Source organism: Haplochromis burtoni, unplaced genomic scaffold, assembly GCF_018398535.1.
Source record: "Haplochromis burtoni strain Fernald_Lab_line unplaced genomic scaffold, NCSU_Asbu1 Contig_108, whole genome shotgun sequence".
NCBI lineage: Eukaryota > Metazoa > Chordata > Actinopteri > Cichliformes > Cichlidae > Haplochromis > Haplochromis burtoni.
Window position 1 is genome coordinate 1778640 of NW_024582469.1, and position 19602 is coordinate 1798241.

The 19602-nt window shown below is 39.8% G+C and overlaps 1 protein-coding gene across 3 annotated transcripts in view; it reads left to right on the forward strand.

The window, feature by feature from the left end:
* The window catches only part of LOC102301831 (supervillin), a 59778-nt gene that overhangs the window by 30833 nt on the left and 9343 nt on the right, over positions 1-19602 (forward strand). For 2 of the 3 annotated variants that reach the window (XM_005928136.3, XM_042223313.1), the window contains exons 3-11: positions 3533-3567; positions 7214-7272; positions 9154-9251; positions 10408-10510; positions 11695-12269; positions 12412-12541; positions 18626-18773; positions 19097-19174; positions 19322-19408. In XM_005928136.3, coding sequence (XP_005928198.1) covers positions 3533-3567; positions 7214-7272; positions 9154-9251; positions 10408-10510; positions 11695-12269; positions 12412-12541; positions 18626-18773; positions 19097-19174; positions 19322-19408 — 1313 coding nt within the window. Of the gene's footprint in view, positions 1-7; positions 3344-3532; positions 3568-7213; positions 7273-9153; positions 9252-10407; positions 10511-11694; positions 12270-12411; positions 12542-18625; positions 18774-19096; positions 19175-19321; positions 19409-19602 lie in introns of those variants that run through there. The other variant, XM_042223314.1, reaches the window with a different exon arrangement.

A 19602-nucleotide genomic window follows, 5' to 3' on the forward strand; every position in this document is an offset into this window, starting at 1 on the left:
CTGACCGCTCAAGCTTGGAATGTTTTTGATCACTGTTTTTCTACGGATTTTAAGGATTTGATAACAAATAAAGGAGTTTTAACTTGGAACTTTGACTAACGTTTTAAACAGCGGGTGCGTCAACATTATTCCCCTATTCAGCTGCTCGGCGACTCAAAGGCTTGAAAGTCGCCAACACAGTACTTCCCTCACTGTGTGATATCAACTTTAAATTATGTCCTCAAGTTAAACTTTGTCGATATCTCTTATGTTCGATAAGATAACGTTCGCTTCAGCTATTATTTTGATGCAAAATGTGATTGTCAACACTGTAACTAAAGCCTGCTATTGAGACAGAGTCAGTCTAATATCAGTCTGACTGCAGACAAATGAGCTCAAGTTGCCAACTTCAACTTCACTTCAACAATCTGTTTCTGATAACATAGCAATGACCTGTGCTAAATGCAAATGTAACCACTACATTTGCCCTCAGCATCCTTCTCATTCTATAGGAATATAACCAGAATACAACCAGCTTGCTGCCAATTGAGTCCAGTCCCCTTGAATTGTGCTCATTGACAAAGACTCGTTCAGACTGATGGCAACATGCTGGCAATCTGTCTGAATTGATAAATTAGACATCAGTTATTTGCAAACCTTTAATCTCTCTGAGATCGATTGCTCTCAGTCCAGACTGTGACTGTTTGCCAGAAAGTTTGCCTCCTATCAGGTAAACTGTGCAATCTAACATGATGGTGAGTGTGAAACACTCTGGGCAACCATTTAGTTACCACAAGTTATATTCAGTTACATAAGGTTAAAAGTCAACAGTATCTATTTTTTAGTGTGTGTGTGTGTGTGTGTGTGTGTGTGTGTGTGTGTGTGTGTGTGTGTGTGTGTGTGTGTATGTTATCATAGGAGTTTGGGATAGTATACATAGAATTTCCAGGACAAGTTGCTGCATAGGTCATAGTAATCTTGGTTTGAAAGTGCTCTATGCTATCAAGCATGTGTAACAAACCACAACTATTAATGCTACTGACATGATGGGGTTGGTACCTCTTTATAAACAAAACAGAATTGGGATTAAGGCTAAGGACTGTTTACAGTACTGAGCCACAGCAAAGACAAATGCCTCAAAAAGTTAAGCACACAAATCAGATGTAATAAAATTACAGCTTTTAACAACACTGCAGCCACAAGTGTTGTTTTTATGCTCTTATTTCATTTTCTCTCATGATATAATTTAATATGATGCACACAAAGCTAAACATAAATTTATGTGAACACTTTTACTGTGAGTGTTTGTTTGATTACACAAGTGCCCAGCTGGATTGGAAAGTTCCCCTCTGTTTTGCTTTTCGCCCACTAAACTGCATTCCGGTTTTCTTCATCTACTTTCAGCTGACTGTCAACGTGTGGGTAGCAAAGGTGATGTGTTTCTGAGACTTATAAGGTTGGTTGTTAAAAATGGGCTGTCCGAGATCAAACAATGAGGTTTACATAGTCTACAAATACATGTAAGTCAGAGTAATGACCGATTTGGACTTCTGCAGCAAATCATTGTAGAGTCTACAACATAATCTACGCAAGTTGCCGTCACCATTACCAGCATTCATACTTGTGTGAGGTGCATTATGTGTTAATTACCTTGTGGTCCTGTCCTGATGTTTTATGTGCTGCCAGCCACAGCAGAAACAAAGTGCTGGGACTTTTTTCCTCCTGCGTTCCCACTCTTTGTTGTGGTCAATTTTTCTTTTCTTTTGTTTGTTTTCAAGAAACAAACATCTTCGTCCCTCAAGTTTTTCCATTTCTTTGTACAATCCATTGTCTCCATTCCAATAGTTTTGGCAATCTCCTTCCACAAATGAGCTGACATCTGTGAGTCCTTACATTATAATGTTATGATCATTCTCTCATTGATCCAATCAAAAACTGGGGCCCCAAAAAAGAAAATATAGCTGGGAATGCGTAGGAGGAATCAACGGTACTGAACAGGCCACTCAAAATAGTTTGGAGCTGTGTTGACTTGACGTATGGTTGCAGATCTACGAAGGCGCACGTCATGTTGTGACGGAGAATAGTTTCAGAGGGGTTCGTGGTTTGCTTACACACAACATAGGTTTTATACGTCTGTGTTAAATCTAAATCTCTGCAGCCAGAGATTTTTGAGTATTGCATCACTTCAGTTTATTGTTAACTACATAAATACAGGCCAAAGAATATATTGGCCAGTGTAGCATGATGTCTTCACAAAACTATCAGGAGGCGTGGCTGTTAAGAACTGACAAAAGTTTGTGTAGTAAACAAATCCAAGCCAAGAATTACTCATAAGAAACTGCAATAAAAAACACTTCTGTAGTAGTTTTAGGCTCACAAATTACAGCAGTACAGGGAAAAGCGAAATAATACGGAGTCCAAACCAACGTTTAAATGTTGTTTTGTTCCCTTTTGCAGCTGCATAGTGTAGTTGTAGCTCCTGTGCATGTAAACGGTTAACATTAAGTGTCAGCTAAGAAGATATACTGCTTACTTAATAAGAAAAAGGAGGAAACAAACATCCTTTATGCCTGGGTGTGGCATGCGATCAATTTTGGACTGATGGGCATAGGCAGCTTTCATAAACTGACATTTGATTATAGTATGGTACCTGGCACTTGCTCATCTGTAGCCATATTTGCTCAAAATATCTTTAGGAAGATTATCAAATCCTGATAATAATCCAACTGTGTCAAGTCTGTCTTTGAGGAAAAGAGGGCTGGAAGAAACCAGCCAATTAATCAGCTTTATTTGCTTAAAACTACTACTTTTGCTTATCTCAGATTCCTTTTATTTCCACTATGCAGAAAGTATTTGGTGACAAATGTACACTGAAGGAACAACTGAACTTAAGAGTTTAGACTCTTAAAGTAGAGGCTAAACCCACACTCCCTCGTTCTCAAGAAGCACTCTGTGATGCAGTTAATTGTAAGCGCTTGCTGCTGCTTGTTTATCGTGTGAACCTTGAGGTTCACTTTCTCACAACACTGTGTGGTTGCGGGCTTTTAATGAAGCACAGTGGGATGTACTTGAATGATGCATCTGAAATGAACTAGGGTTTGTGTAGCCTCTGCCTTCCCTCTCTCCAATAACCTTTGACCCGTTGCAGATGTCCTCTATTGTATTAAAGCATTTCTCCCCTCCTCCTGTTACATCACTGCTGCTACCCCACAGGCAGCTGCTGTCCCCATCCATTTTTAACGCCCATTACTTGGAAATGAATGGCCATATCTTCAGATGCAAGAAAGGCTTTGCTGTTATATCATAGCTGACGCGGGAGTGGAAGAGCAGCATGAGTAAATGGATTTATGTCATATGAGACGCAGTAAGTTGCTTGCTGCAGTTCTTGCAATTTATTTTAGACTTAAGTGTGCATATGTGGACTATAATAGTGTATTTAAGAGGGATGTACATATATTTTGTGCTGTTTGCCAGCATCGCTTGTAAAAAACGTGTAACTTCTGTCATCTCTTTATTGCATTAGAGAGTGACCTCATTTCTCTCTGTCTCCCAGGCTGCTGGAAACTGATGACACAGAGGAGCCAAAGGGTAAGATGAACTCGTACTTTCACTGCGCTCTGATCCTCTATTGTTCCACACACTGCCTTATCACTAAGCTCATTCAAGTTCTATTACTCAGTGTGAAGGGAATACTAAGCTCATTGCTGATGTCAGATTACCTTCCTGATTTATAGACGTTGGCTTTTTAATACTCTTTTATCGAGAAGTGAAGAAAAATACATCTGAAATGTTCTTTGCTCAGTTTGTGGTTGATGTATAATTTAAAAAAGCATTGCTTTAGGTTTTCTAAACTGATATTTTTTTCCAATAAATAAATAAATAAAATAGAGAAGCTGTTTGTCATTTACTTGATGAGACAGCTAACCAGCTAGCTTTACAAACTAAAGCTGTGTCCAAGCTGTGTAGATAAAACACAGAAACATATCTTACATACAAGTATAGTTACAAGGATTATTATTTGTGTCCACTGTGGAAAAGAAGCTATGGAGAAGTAATTTTTTATCTTCTGTTTACTTATTATTCTCCTCTAAATATTACTAACTGATATAATTGACAATATAAACAAGTTTATTAGCTGATAACCCTTTTTATACTTTATATCATCCAGTGGTTTTGTACTTTGAATTATACACTTTATTGTTAGCATTTGGGCTGCTGCCATCTGGAAGCCTCTATATTAGAATGAGAGGGTGGAGTGCTAAGTCATCAGCTAATGCCAGCAAACTTGGTTAGCAAGGAATTCATAAACCATTTATGTGCCTTAGCAGTGCACAGGCACATGTACAGTCTTTGCTTTGATGCTAAGTATCAGACTGATAAAATACTATAATTTTACTTATTAAAACTGAAGCATAAACCTGTTTAGATGGTCTGTACCAAGCAGCACATTGTTTGTTTCTTTTAAGATGTTTTGTTAAAATGGTACAAAAGGCATCAACAGCATAAACACGGTCTGTAGGTCCAGTTTAGTGACTGTTGTTAGTGGATGTGAAAGAAATACAGGAAGTAGGATGCTAGCCATAAATGTAGTATAAATGCCACATTTTAAACAAAAACACTTTTTTTCAAGTCTAGTCAAGTGGCTTTGTTATTTCAAGCATGTGCAGTTGTACCATACACAGTGAAACGAGACAGCGTTTCTTCAAGACCATCCTGCTACACATAACAGACAATCAAGGCAGGACTACATAAAGTGCAAAGTGTGCAAAAATTGCAAATAACCAGTGCAACACCAGACAGAACAGAATGATACAGACACAAAATAAAAAAATAGAAAAGTGCAAAAATCACAGTGGGTTGTGCAAAAGACAGAAACGTTGTGCAAAAGGTAACATGATGTTTAAAGGTGTGTTTGTATGACATTGTGCAGATAAGTGCTTGAGGTGTTTTAGTGTGGATGCATGCAACAATCTGTGACCATGCCTTTCTTTGTCCATGGTTGGCCCACTTACCCGTGTATTTCTCTGCTTACATGTTTGTTGTCCCTTCCGTTTGGTTACCTTGTATTTAGAGATAAGTGTAAGTGCTGGGTTAGACAAAGAAAGTAGAAGGTGAAAGTTTTCAGAATTGTGCGGTGAGCAAAACAGTTACTTTAGTGTTTCACAGCAGAGTAATGTTGTGTAGCATCTTATTGGCACACACAATGATCATGTTTCCTTGTTTTTTTTAGTGCTTGAATTCTGGAAGTTAGCTTTAGATTTAATTAAAAGTTGTTATTTAATCATGAAAATCAAATGTTAGAGAAGAGAAATGGAGCTAAATATATTCTTCCCATGATTGTTTTCATTTTAACATATAACAAATTTTAACCTGGACTTGCTCAGTGTAAAAGGTGCACTGCAGGCATAAATTATAAATGATAGCACTATTGTGTCCATAGTGTATTTGACTGAGGTGCACACACAAACTGGCTATCACTGGTGTTGCTTTTATTCACTGCACCAGCTGTAACTTCTCTCCAGTGAACTCGGTCTGATCTGTAATGAGAGGGTTTGAAATTTAAAACCCAGCATGAAACGAGCTGCAGGCAGTATTCTGCTGACTGTCTCAAACTGCCATGTTCTTCAGTATTGAGTGACTTTTCTTTTCTGTCAACACCAACAGGACACTGAATCATTGTGTTTCCCAGCTAAATGTACCCCAGCTGGGAAACAACAGGATTACATGACCATTACTTATGTTATTTCAGTTAAACCATGTTATAGCTTTAAACAGCTCATTTCAATCTTGATTTTGGGAACAAAATATTCACAGAATAACATTAAAAAGTGATATGTTGGCAGAAGAGTCGATTCTCAGGCAGAACACCTCTCATATTTACATCAAAGGTTTCTCTGACCTCTCATCAAGTCAGTAATGCATGTATGCAAACAGCTAGCTGGTTCAATTTAATACCTAACCAAGATGCAGCACTGTTGATACCCACATAATTATTAAACTCTACAAAATAGGTGATGCCCACCACAGTAAATAAACTCCATTTGATGTTTGCTGATATTGGCTAAACATCACCTCTGCTGCAAGTTTGATTTTACAAATCTGATGTTTTGATGTTCCCTGGTATTGTAGTGTGATCGTTTACAAGCAGAAGCAGAAGGTTGCTGGTTTAATTCCAGACAGTGACAGAAATTTGCTTTGAAGTTGTGTCAGAGAGGCCATCTGGTGTCAAACATCTGGAGCTATGTGCTGTGGCGACCCCCAATAACAAGGGAGCGGCTAAAAGTAGTAGTGCCTGGCTGTTATTTACATTTGACCTGAGCCTTTGACCTGGGCATCAACAGTAGAACAAAGATCGCAGTCTTGTAAGAAACTCTACCTGACGAGTCTTTAAACTTCAGTGGAAGTTTTTTTTTCCCTCTCTCTAGTTTGGATCTTGGATGGGTGATGATGTTAAAGACTGGACTAAAGTCAAAGCTATAAGAGTACAGTCTGAGTGGAGTCACTAGTCTGCAATGCTTAGCATGATTTAATTCAGATGATGAAACACTATGTTCTCGACAGCAGGGGAGCTCGGAAACATAAATTAAAAGTGGAGCTTTCTTTTTATTTTTTCTTTCATTGGAAACAGTGAGTTTGTCAGAGACGTGCTGTTATTTTGGCGTAAAAATGTCACATTGTCGGGGCGATAAAAACAGATTTAGAGTGCGGGGATGAATTTAAGTGCGTTGACTTAAGAAGTGTGTGTTGTTTTGGAGTATTGTAAAATTTAATGATTTCCTTTTGTTAAGATTAGAAGATTATATTCTCAGGGCTGTTCTTGATTAGGGAGTTCACATGAGACCCAATTCTATTTCTCTCTAACGCATATGCACAAGTAAACGTATTCCTCTCATCAGATGTTGAACTGTTGCATTATTGAAAGACTCGCTGAATTCACTGTGGCGCTTCCCACTGACTTTTCAGGCTCCCCCTGAAGCCAGTGGAGCTCATGAGCCCTTTGACATGACTATTTTTTTTGACCAAGAGAGAGATTGGTGTGTAGTGCATTAAATTACCTGTTATGTCTACTTTTGTACAAGCTTTAAAAATGCAATGTTTTCTGTGCCAAACACACTGTCCTGAATCATTTTCCCTTGCATACACTCCCACTGATCGTTTTTTACTGCACTGGCATAAAGAAAGACACTTGTGGAGCAATTAATTCTCACTCTTTTATTCGCTGTGCTCATTTTAGTTGATAAAAAGCCTGTGGACTCCAAGAGAAGTGCAACTTCCAGCGTGTCTCTTTTTAAGGTACGGTATTTTGGTTTGCCATCTGTCTCACTTCATGCATTTGTCTGTTTGTATATATTTGCACTTGTTGTGGACACATAAATCTGTTTCTACTGCCTCGTTCTAAGGACCTGGCACCTTTTTAGGGAACAAACATCAAATTCATTCATGAAAATAAAAGGCTATGAGCTTTAGATGACAGATTAGAAATCAAGGTTAGGCAATCAGCTGTTCGTTTAGTGGTAGAACAGTTGCCGTATGTACTGCAATGTATGTGTATTTTTTTTTTTTTTGGGGTGCGTTTGTCTTTGGTTTATCCCTTTCAGCCCCCTTGCTGATTTACTCACAGCAGCTTTCCAATGCAGCTGGTGTGCACTCCAACTCCCCTCTGGAGGTTTGCACCATTAATAACAAATTGAGCCTTTCCATACAGCACATAGATGTCCTGCACCTGGATGCATGCTTGGCCAAAGTCATGACTTCAGCTCACACAGGCAGTGGAATTGGTGGTGGAAAAATAAAAAGATGCACTCAAACAAAAATGTCGATAATGTCCTCAATCCTATGGGAGAGTTTCACATGTGTTCTTAAAATGAACTGAGTGTTGGTCTTTCCCAGGCTGCTAAGGTTTCAGAAGTGGTTAGGTTTCATGATGTTTGATGTAAATAGCTGTTCTAACTGGGCCTGCAAACTAGGGACGGTGCCAAGACTGGCCAAGTGAACCCAGATGGCAGCAAGTTGCTTGAACCAAAAAATTGCTGGGAAAGTAGCCTCTCTTTGGGAGCCCAACTGAAAATCGCAGTACACCCCCACCCCCACCTCCATCCGTTCTTCTGACCTAGATCTGTTATTTTAAGATGCCTCACTCGACTGTCAGCAGCAGTGACAGATGCCCATTTTCTGTCTTCACGTTTCCCTTATCACTCATTTCTCCTCCTGTTGAAAAAAGCAGGTGAGTCAGTGTCTCCATCAGAAGAGACAGAGTAGGAGTGAGGTTACAGCATGTCTTCCAGCTCGGATGGAAGCAATAAAAGAGAGATTCAGCTCATTTATACTTAGAATTTCCTGACTGAATTTCCTGAATGTATAAAAATCTGTTCTGCAGAAGGCAGCACATCCTCCCCGGTGGAAAAATGTGTTCCTTCTTTGTAATCAGTGAGCATCGCCTAGGTTGTAAGGAGCCTCTAATTGTCTAATTCGATGGAGTTTAATTTCCTCACTGCTGGAGATCCACTTATCTTCACCAGGTCACCTCAGGGCTCAGTAAAGTGTTTACTGACAAAGGTCCCACACAGCTGCAGGTTTTAAAGAAAAAATAAATCTGGCGATTAGACAGAAATATAAAGGAAGACATGTAAATCCTTTCACTTTTGCTTTCTTGGCAAGTTTGATGAGTAAATTGATGCTATTATGTTACAACACAACATATACAACCTGTTAGTTTACGAGCTTGGGTGAAGAGTTACCATAGTTCAGTCTAAAGGTAGTCATACTTTCTTAATGCTGTTTTATTAGCATTTAAAATAAGCACACGAGCAGAATTGGAAACAACAGAAACAAGAAACCTGCCTCAGCGGTTCCCTTGCATTAACATGAAAAATATAGCCCAGCTAATCCCTTTCTTTTTAATTCTCACACTGCACGTACACAGGGTGGATGAATATGTCATACCTGCTCTTTGACATCACATACTTCCTTTTATCTTTTTTTCCTGGAACACCCTGTTTGCGTTACAGGGGTTAACTGCTTTTCTCAAGTAGAGGGAGGTGGAGCCACATTCATTTATTTACTTCCTATATCAAGAAATCCTTTACAGCTGCCGTAGGACTTCAGAAGTATGTGTTTAAAAACTTAAACCTAGCCTTTAAGATACTACTCCCTCCATTTTTTCTTTACCTGTAGGAGGTGGAGGGGATGGAAGATGGAAGCAGCGGCCGACAAGTTGATGTTAAAGGAAAGCATCAGGCAATCGACAGTGAGGAAAAGGAAACCTCTACGAGGTAAGCAATTCCAGCCAGGTCGAACGCTTTTATTAGATGAACTATATTAACCGTTTAAATGCTGTAGTGTCTTTTTTGTGGGCTGTGATACATTATACAGCACAACATTAATAGTTAGATATACCTTGAAACACGGTGACATGCAGGGCGAGCAGACTGAATGGAGCACAGAGGTAATTACAGGCTGTCTAATGTTGTAAACAGCTGCAGAGATAAACCAGATAAACCTGCAGGGCTTGCCTTTAATACTGCTCTGTCTTGCATGCATGCACGCTCGTGCACATGCATCAACACACAAGCACTCAGGTGTCAGTGGTAGCCACAGTGATTCAAACCAGATTGAAGTTAATAGCTGCTGCAGTGAGAGCCACACTGTACTTAGCACTGTAACCACTGTGTGGACAGTTTAAGGTATAACTGAAACCATTCCTGGCCCTTCTGGTCCATGTGGAGTTTGAATGAATCCCACAAACTGTTCTCAGCTTCTCCCCAAGTCAGGAATTGTTTCAGTGTGTATGTGTGTGCATTACCATTTCCAACTAAACCTCATCACTGCCTGCAACATGTATAGTGAATAATGGTTAGATTCTTATTTACACCTGCATCTATATTTTTATTCTTCTTGAGTAGCTTTGCATGATTCAGATGATTTCAGGATGTTTTTTCTCTTACACTGGACCTTGGTGTTGCCCCCTCAGATTAGCTGCTGTCTGAAACAAGTCTATTTAGGTCCTCACCTCTTTTCTGATTGGCTGCCCCTCACAAATAAAAGGTTTGAACAGTCCGGGGGCAAGCCTGCTGTGCTAACATATCTTCTGTATGTAATCTCATATCTTCTGTATACATTATACTCATACATGCACATATTAAACATGGCTGAAGTTTCAAAGACATCAGACTACTGTTTCAAGAGCTTCTTAAGTTATAAATCAATAAAATACAAACAGTGAGAGTATCATCAGCTCCTTTTTATTACTGTGGATTCACCATGTAAGCTGTCACAGTGGCAGCCTTATGTTATAGTAAGCTTAAACTCATATCAGTGTTGCCAGTTTAATCCAGCAACTTGATATAATGTTTAATTTTGTTCTAAAATCTTTGTGATTTCTGTTTTTTTTTTGTTTTTTTTTGTTTGTTTTTTTCTGATATATTATAGGCTCCATAAACCTGATCCAGGCAAAGTCATGGAAGAGAAGGAGTCCGCAGACGAACCTTCATGGAAACAGCAACATGAGGACACTGCCACTACAGAGGAAAAGGTCAGTTTACCAAAATAAAAAATAATGCACTCATAAAACTGTGAAGGTATATAAAAATAAGAAGTGATTCTCATGAGTCAATAGGCAAACCTATAAAAGCGAAATTCTGTGAATTCTTTTCTGGGTTGTGTGTTTTGTGGTCAGGTCTCCATACCCCGGATATGTAAAATAAAGATAATTTTTAAAGTAAAAGGACCACTTTTGAGCCGTGTCTTTCTTGGCTCTAAAGAATCCAAAAGAACTGGATTTAATAATGTCCTATTTCTAGACATCTGCAATTTCTAGTTCCAAAACTCTTTGCTTGGTTTTGTTTTTTGCTGGTCTGGTTTGGTTTAGTTTAGTTTAGTTTAGTTTTTTTTTTGTTTTGGTTTTTGGTTTTGGTTTTTTTTGTAAACTTGATTTATAACTCCCTCATCTGGACAAAATATTATAACGTGACCCAAACCGATTCTCGAAAGTAATCAGATGAAGTACACACACATACTTCTTCGTGTAAATGCCCACACACGTATCGAACTCTGGAGTTCATTAAAGGAGACCACCGAGTTAGCACTGGACTTTACTCTTACACCCAGCTGGCTTTGCAGTCTTACTTCTTTGTGCGTCTCTTCCTAAATCAGCACCCTCTCATCACCTTTGACCTCTTAGTGTCTGCTGTCACAGCTGCTTTTGCTAAGTTATAGCATATTAAAGACATGATCATGCCTCCTCTTTTTGCAGGGAAGAAATTCATGGTCTGGCCTTGGAATTTCTAATATTTTCAAAAAGCTTTGCTTTCTGACACCAGTTTCTCTATCGGAATTTTTTCCTTATATTGCAAAAGACAAAAAAGTCTTTCAGATTTGTTGACAATATCCGTATTTGATATGTTGACATTCTTAGAGGGGGGGGGGAAGTGAGGCTAAGTCATCATCATATTTAATGTGACTCACTAACCTTAACGTGGGAGTAGGTCACTGAAAGCAGTGAGTAAGCACTTGAATCTGTCTTTGTGTTGATTGTATTAGGTTGTACAAATATGGAGAAGAGAGGGAGAAAGAAAAATAGATTTTCACTCTAAATGCCGAAAAACTGAGAAAGCTGTTAGATTTAAAAGTTGTATTGCAGGGTTTCTTTTCATATTATAATGGCTGCTAATAAAAATAAATTTAAAAAAACCCTTCTGTGTTGTTTCCCCTCTACAGTCTTCCAGTCTCCACTCTGACAGAGCTCTCCCACTCAGCAGAAACAGAGACGCCTCTCCCCCTCCCAGTCCTCCCTGCCAGTCTGCCGCTGTGCTGAAGCGCCAAGACTCGGGGCCTCAAGGCATCAAGGGAATCCTAAAGAAAAGCCGCTCTACTAGTGTGGAGTCAGACCACAGCGACGGCTCCATGCCTGACCGTTTTCCTACACAACAAAGTAGTGTCACCCTAAGCCACCCTCAGAGTGAAGACAACGAGGAGGAGGTGGAGGTAGAAGAAGAAGAAGAGCGGGAAGAGGTGGAGCAGCAGGAGGAGGAGGAAGAAGAGATGGAAGAAGAGGTTAATGGGGAAAATGGCAAAGAGGATGAGTCATTAACAGATGAGATCCCAGATGGAGGGTGCATCAGTATCAACAGATATCAGAGGGGGAGCAGCAGCAGTAGCGGTGGAGGGAGCTATGAGGAGATGCGGAGTCCCTCCCCTGATGAGAGCCTGGAGAAGTCCTCCACAATGTCAGAAGATGTCGAGGAGCTCGAGAGCAGTTTGGATGGAAGTCAGAGCTCATCATTCAAACAGAGGTCAGCATGTGGAGAAACATGATTGAGACAAAAAAATCAATATCATGCATAAGATGGAAATTTAAACTTCTTTAAAATTACTGAAAGGTTCAGACTTTTAAAGAGAAGCAAAAAGGATTCATGTGTCTTGTTTTCTTTTTAGATTGGCTGAGCTCGGTAGAGAAGGTGAGAAGGACACACCGAAGAAGGCGAGGCCATCTCAGGTGCTCCAGACGTCACTGGCTGACCGCTTCAACCAGCTCCAAGATGCTGAAGGTGCCTGGAAGAAAAAGGTGAGTTTTTACTTACTGAACAAATATGTGATTGCTGGTCGCAAACTTGTTCACTTTGTAAAATTGCACCTCTACAAAACTTTATATTGGTCATTTTTGCTGGAGGCTATTGTGTTGGCAGGGTTGCAGGGCTTTTTCTTCACTGGGAAAAGGGTGGTAATGAGCAAAAACAGCCATATGTTGCAGATTACCATCAGTTTTGTGTAAAGGCAAAGAAAAGACTTGGCTGCGGACACATGTATTCATTTGCTGAATCAGCTTGTTTGCCTGAATTGCTGCCAAAGAGGTGTGAGGTCAGGGGGGCTTGGCGGTGCAGCGGATATAGGAGTGGCAATGCTAAAGCCAGAGATCCAGGGCTTAGCTAGCCTGCCAGAGAGAATGAAGGACACACCTTTTACCCCTTGTAAAAATAAAATCCTACACCATGACCAAACACCTGCAAGCCTTCCAAGCTTATGCTTCCTTCCTTTGTTGGCTTTTGCACTCTCCTTTCTTCTTCACTTCTCTAAGTTAAAACAATAATTTCCTCCACAGGGTTAGCTTTTTTGTTCTTAACAGACTTTCATTTCTCAGAAATATATATAAACATCCAGATCATACGGTTTTGCACAGGTCAGTGTAAACGGTCTAGTAGATACATGCTAAAGCAACTGTCGTACTTGGCAGTGATGCAAGTTTATGCAGGTTTCTACACGCTCTTCTTTTCTACAAAAACATGACCACCCACACAAAGCAAGTATTCAAGTGGAAACACAAGACTACACCATACAAAAACCAGTCCACTGAAAGTGCTTGTACTGGATGATACTGCACAAGTGAAAAAAATCCAGTGTGTTCTGCATGGACATCCCCAAAACGGTTAAATGGACTCTTAAGATTGAAATGATGTCATATTTCTTTATATATTTTTATTTTTTATTTTTGGCTGGGTGTCTGTCAAGATCAGTGTTTTTTCTCGGGGGATTACTGGTTTGGGTTCATCCAAATATGAGCTAACGTTAGAACAAATCCAGGTCTGGAAAAAGCCACTTTATGAGTGAGTGCAAGCAGCCAAAATTTGAGCAAATCCCCAAATACTGAAGCATGATGTCATTTCATATTTGTGTGGTCTTTATTCGTTCTGATAAATCCATGCTAAAGCCATAAAAAATTTTTTTAGTGTATTTCCAGTGATGGCACAAAAACTGCATCCTCAACACTCGCACGCATGAACGGGTGCCAAGCTGGTGTCTGAAATGTCTCTGGATCGCTTCCTTTACTTCTGTCTGAGGCTTGTGAATTGGAACCTACTGTTTATTGTGGCTGCTACTGTAGAGGTCTGGGAAACCAACTTATGTCACGGATGCAGCTAATACAGGGTTTGACTAAATTACCGGCATTAGTGCCATGTCTGCATTAGCCATGGGGCATTTACTCCCATGTGGAACATGTCTCTCTCATGTGGAAAGGCCATCGGTTTTCATTAGAGCCAGACAAATATTACCAACTGATATTGGCCTATTGCCGATATATCTACGCTGGGGTATGAGTTGTCTGAAATGTAGCAGATGCACAAGCAGTTGTCAGACACTTCATTAGTTGTACCTTGCCTGTACTGGGTTGGACGCACTTTTTGCCTTCAGAACTGCGTTAATTCTTCTTGGGATTGATTCAAGAAGATGCTTCAAAATTCCTCTGGGATTTTCATCCTTGGCATCACATATTTGCTGCAAGTTCATTGCATCCATGATGCAAATCTCATGTTACACTACATCCCTAAGGTACTCTATCAGTTTGCGATCTGTTGACTTCATACCATGTATCCATCCTGAACCTTTGAGCCAGGATGGATTCATGTTTCCATGGTTTTTACACCGTATTCTGACCCTACCGTCCGAATGTCACAGTAGAAATTGAAACTCATGAGACTAAGCATCTAGTGTCCAGTATTGGTGAGTCCCTCTGAATGTAGCCTCAGTTTCCTTTTCTTCACTAACAGATGCCAACAGCAGAGAACCCCACCCAGTATGGTTTTCTGCTGCTGTAGCCCATCTGTTTCAAGGTGTGATGTGTTGTATGTTTAGAGATGCGCTTCTGCATCCTATAACGTGGTAATTTTTGAAACTATCAGCTTAGACCAGTCGGACCATTCACCTCTGACCTCTGACATAAACAAAGCATTTTCACACAGAGAACTGCCACTAACTGGATATTTTCTCCTTTTCATGTCATTCCCTGAGCCTTGAGATGACTGTTTGGGAAAATCACAGCAAATCCCTTTCTGGCACCAACAACCATGCTTTGTCCAGATTCACTTAAATCACCTTTCTTCCCCTTTCTGATACTCAGTTTAAACTTGCACACGTCATCTTAAGCATGTATGCATATATAAATGAATTGAGTTGCTGCCATGTGATTGGCTGGTTATTTACATGAACAAGCAGTTGAACATATGCATCTAATAAAGTGTCTAGTGATTCAATTTCAGACAGAGGAAAGCTTTGAGTAAATGGACATGTGCGTTCACATAGTTTGTCCAAAGAATCCTGTCTAATAGATCTGTTTTTTCTCACAGCCTCAAAAATCCAGAATCAGTCAGACTCGAGTTTTCATGTTAAACACTTTCTCTTATCTCATACGCTGCCAAGTTATTTCAGATGTTTTTACTCTTCGGTTACTATGTGGAAGACCAGAAAATGTAACACGCATGGTACAGGCCATGATCAGCTCCAGATGTTTCCTGTTAAGCCTGCTAAGCTGATCTGTACACAGTGGTGCTGTAAAGTGATGCTTTGTTGTAAATTTAATTTAAAGAGGGTCTATTGTGCCTGTTAGTCATAAATTGCAATGAGTGATGGCTACACGTTTTGAGCTAATGGTTAATAACATAAAAAACCAAGCTGTTTTAGGTGTCCTTTACAAAAACATACTGACTCTTAAAGATTGTTTAAAATTGTTTGCTGTATAATCCTTGAAGGCTTGCTAAGTTTTTGGGTTTCATGTTTCAGAGATGACTTAACAAAGAACAGTCTGGCATCCCTCCACAAGCTAACACACTGACAGTGCAGGCCCCACACAGAAACTTAAGTGCATTAACTAGTCATTAGACTTATGTGTGTTGTTCCCAGAAAGTCTATTAGAGAGTCTATTAGCGATCGACAGAGACTCATATGTGCTGTCTCTTAATGCAGCTTTTAAAACAGTCTCAGCTTCACCCACTTTATGCTATAAAAATAATCCTTGTCTTTACTGTTGCCCTTCTTCTTTTCTAATTCTTCTTTTGTTATATTTTTCCTTTCTTCTTCTCCTCTTATATTTTCCCTCCCTTAGTTTCCTCTGTCTTGCTGTGTTCCTATGGCCTCTGTCCTCACATGCAGACTCTTCCCCTTTCTTTGACTTTGGCATCTTTTCCCCACCCCTTCAGGTGAGTGTGCGTGTGTTTGTGTGTGCGTGCACACATACATACAATGCATGGACTTAACTGCTTAACATTCGCTCGTATTTCTCAACTTGTGTCCCGGACAGCCTCTCGCCCTCACCGAGTCCCACTGAGAACTCAGAGCTGTCGACACACTTTCTTTCGCTACATGAATGCGGTCTGCTGAACTACAGGTGGTTGATATCTGTGTTAGTGGTTCGCCCAAAAAGCTGCCCACACTGTACGGTAAAGCGGGGGTGGAAAAGTGGTTTCCTGTGGGGCTTTGAGGTCTTTTCCTCTCCTCCACTCTCTCCGGGGTCCTGTCAGGCCAAGGTATTTCCCTTTTCTGATTGACTCCAGAGGAGCGTGCTAGCTTGAAGGGCTATCGCAATGTGCAAGTGTGTGAGAGTTGTTCCAAGACTTTGTGATTAGGGAGATATTGTTTGTATTATAGCAGGCATGAAATATAATATGGAAGGGGTTGAAGTTGTAGTTTTTGACTGCAAGAAGCAGACTTTACTTAGTCCTGTAGTCCAAAAGTGTGTTATTGGTATGCAGAAATGTTTATTCGGGCTTTCTGGCTCTTGAAGTGATTTTAAGAAAAACACAGAGCACCTTGTAGAGTAACTCTCACCCTTTAGTGTGTGAGATGAGCAAAAGAGCAGGAATGTTTTAGAGGGATTTGTCTGTTAGAGTAGAAAAGCTCTTTATTAGCCTATCCAGGTGTCTGTGCATTCCAGCATGGTTCAGTCTTAATTCTTTGAGCTTTTGTCTCATGTAAGGCAAATATTTGAGCACATATGGCAGCACATTCGATATGAAAGCACAAAATAAAGTTCAGGTTGAAATGGCGAGACGCGGAAGGAGAGGGAGAACGTGCGATTTGATTTGGTGGATAATTGTTTGAGCATGTCAGCATGCTTTTTTTCCCCCTTCGTTTTTCCATTTTCTCATACACAGTAAAAAAAGCACATTTATTATATTTCAGTGTGCTAAATATAGCAGAGGCCAAAGATATGTTTTATCTCTAATATTGTTAAATATGAGACTGGATGTGCTCTATAGATGTGCGATTTATTGGCTGATCAAAAATGATTTTTCTTGATTCACAAAAGGATTATTTTTTCCTACTAAGTGATGTCTGAAGGTAATGAGATAATGCCCGATGGATTGTTCTTGGAGTGTGCTGATCTGACCTTGGGTCTCCAACTTTGTGCCTGTTGGAGCATCAACAAAAGTCTGTTATCTCATATGAAACACTGAACAGGACCCCGCTGTCTTATCTACATGGGAGAGAAGCTGTAAATCCAAGTATTTAAAAAGAAAATGGAGGATTAACTGGATGACTGCACTCTGATTTCTGTTTTATGTTACCTAAAAACATAATTGTCTCCTAACTGACTGGCTTGACGTGGTGCTTGAGTGTAAACCTGCCCTCACAGAGATTTGTGTCTGCATACGTTTTCTTTTAACTGTACTTAGCAATTTGCAACAACAACTGTAGAGAGACCTAATGGTACATTTATGGTACATAATAAAGTTTAAATTGCTATTAGACGTTTACTCATGGATGCCTTGAAGGATGATATGAGTTGGTGTGATTAAGGAGGATGCGAGGGATAGGACCAGATGGAGGAAGATGATCTGCTTTGGCGAAACATCTGGAAGAAGAAGATGGTAGTTTTTTCAAATTGTTTTGCCAAATGATTTCGTGTCACTTCAGTGTTAGAAAAATAATGAAAACAACAATAAACTGCACAGACAGCTTCTTTTGAACCTCTGTTAATCCCAAATTTAGCTAAATATGTTTTTCTCTTTAAAGCTGCCTCTAGCATCTGTAAGAGTTTAAGGTTTTTGAGCTTACAGTAAAAATGAGGCGATGAGTTATAGAGTAAGAGTCAACAGATCACACAGATCGTTACTCATCTGCCGAGAACATTCCAGCTGTTTGGTGTGGGGAATCCCAAACATTAGCTTTCATCCTGCGCTGCTTAAATGCTGTACGTACAGCTTGCATGCATAAATAAATGTAAAATCTAATCGTGTAGACCTTTTTTATGACCTTCCATGCTTGGTTAGCAGTTAATTCTGTTTTTTGTTTTTTTTGTTTTAAATCTGTGCAGTCACTGACTAAGCTGTGTGTAATCAACTGCAAAAACTAAGGCACACATTGCGCACGGTGTGACTTACTGATTAGACAGCAATGGGAAAAGTGTGACAGAAACAACCTAAATATTTCAGACTGGAAAATCATTAATTACCGCAACACAGTTCCTGGGCTGTAGGGATGCCAGTAAACTACTGCCGATTCCCTTTTAATGGTCGAGTTCAGGTGCAAAAATGGCAGCAGGAGTAAATCACAGAAGAAACGGTGTGCTGAATAATGGGTGAGAGATGGATTTGAAAAAGAAAAAAAGGTCTTTGTTTTTGTTGCCAGTATTAAATTTTCCTAACTCGCTGACAGAGTAATATTTGCCTGTATGAGTGTTTCACTCTCCTTCCTTCACCCTCATCAGAGTCTGTTTTCCTGATGCAACACTTTTTTCTCTCTCATAGTTACTGCACCAAGTTTTCATGTGTGTCTGCTCTTGTGTACACAGTTTATCAGAGTGTAAGCCTTAACAGATTTGCATTCAAACACACACACAAACAAACACAAAGCTGAAAGTGTTTGAATGTTTCAACAGAAATCCAACGTAGATGTGGAGCCCAAAATGTCGCTGGCAGACAGGATGAAAATTCTCAAGGAGAAGGAGGAGCAGTGGAAATGCAAAGGCAAAGGAGCGGCCAACGACTCAAACCAGTTCACTGTGGCTGGACGCATGGCCAAGAAAGGTGAAACTATACTCTGGGCTTTAGTTGGCCTGAATAAGCTCATTGTTTTCCACTGACAACAATCCTAATAACTGCAGCCCTTATAACATTATACACAGAAATCCAACCCTCCCAACAGACGCAGACGACCTATATTTGATTACACAAAGCGTACTACTTTGAATAGGACGTTTCCAAGCCGTCTGGTTGAATGCACTCGTTGTAAAGTAGATACAAATATCTCTTTAGTCCAGACAGTCACAAAAAACCAAACATTTGAATTTAAAGACCAAAAAAGAAACAAACAAATAACCAATACTGAAACGTTTTATTTTTTTTGCAAGGTCTCGTGTCAGGAGTAGAAGAGTCACCCATTCGAGCTCTGAAGAAGGCTAATGCAACACCCGTCAAACCTCTTGAAGGTCTGTAAATCTTTCTAATACCTCACTGAAAGATCTTTTAAAAGTATATTCATGATTAAATATGGCTCAAACTGCCACTTAATTACAGATGAAAAAGATAGTTGGAAAATCCACTGAAAAGTAAATGAGTTTTTCTCTGCTGTACAGAAATCTCCACTCGATCTGATGTCAAGGTGGAAGGAGATAAACGGCTTGACAAGCTGGAGTCCTTCCTAGACAAGCTCCACAATAAAGGTACACTTTCTCTGCTTCTGATTATTGTACACAGTATTGAATTTGATGATGTATTGCACAATCGTATAGTACACGATTATACCGAGTCTGTAAAAATGTGTCATTCCAAAGTTAAAATCTAGAGCTGTAGTTAAACCCACTGAAATAAAGCTGAAAATCTGCATTTCAATCACATCTTGAATGTTTGATTTAAA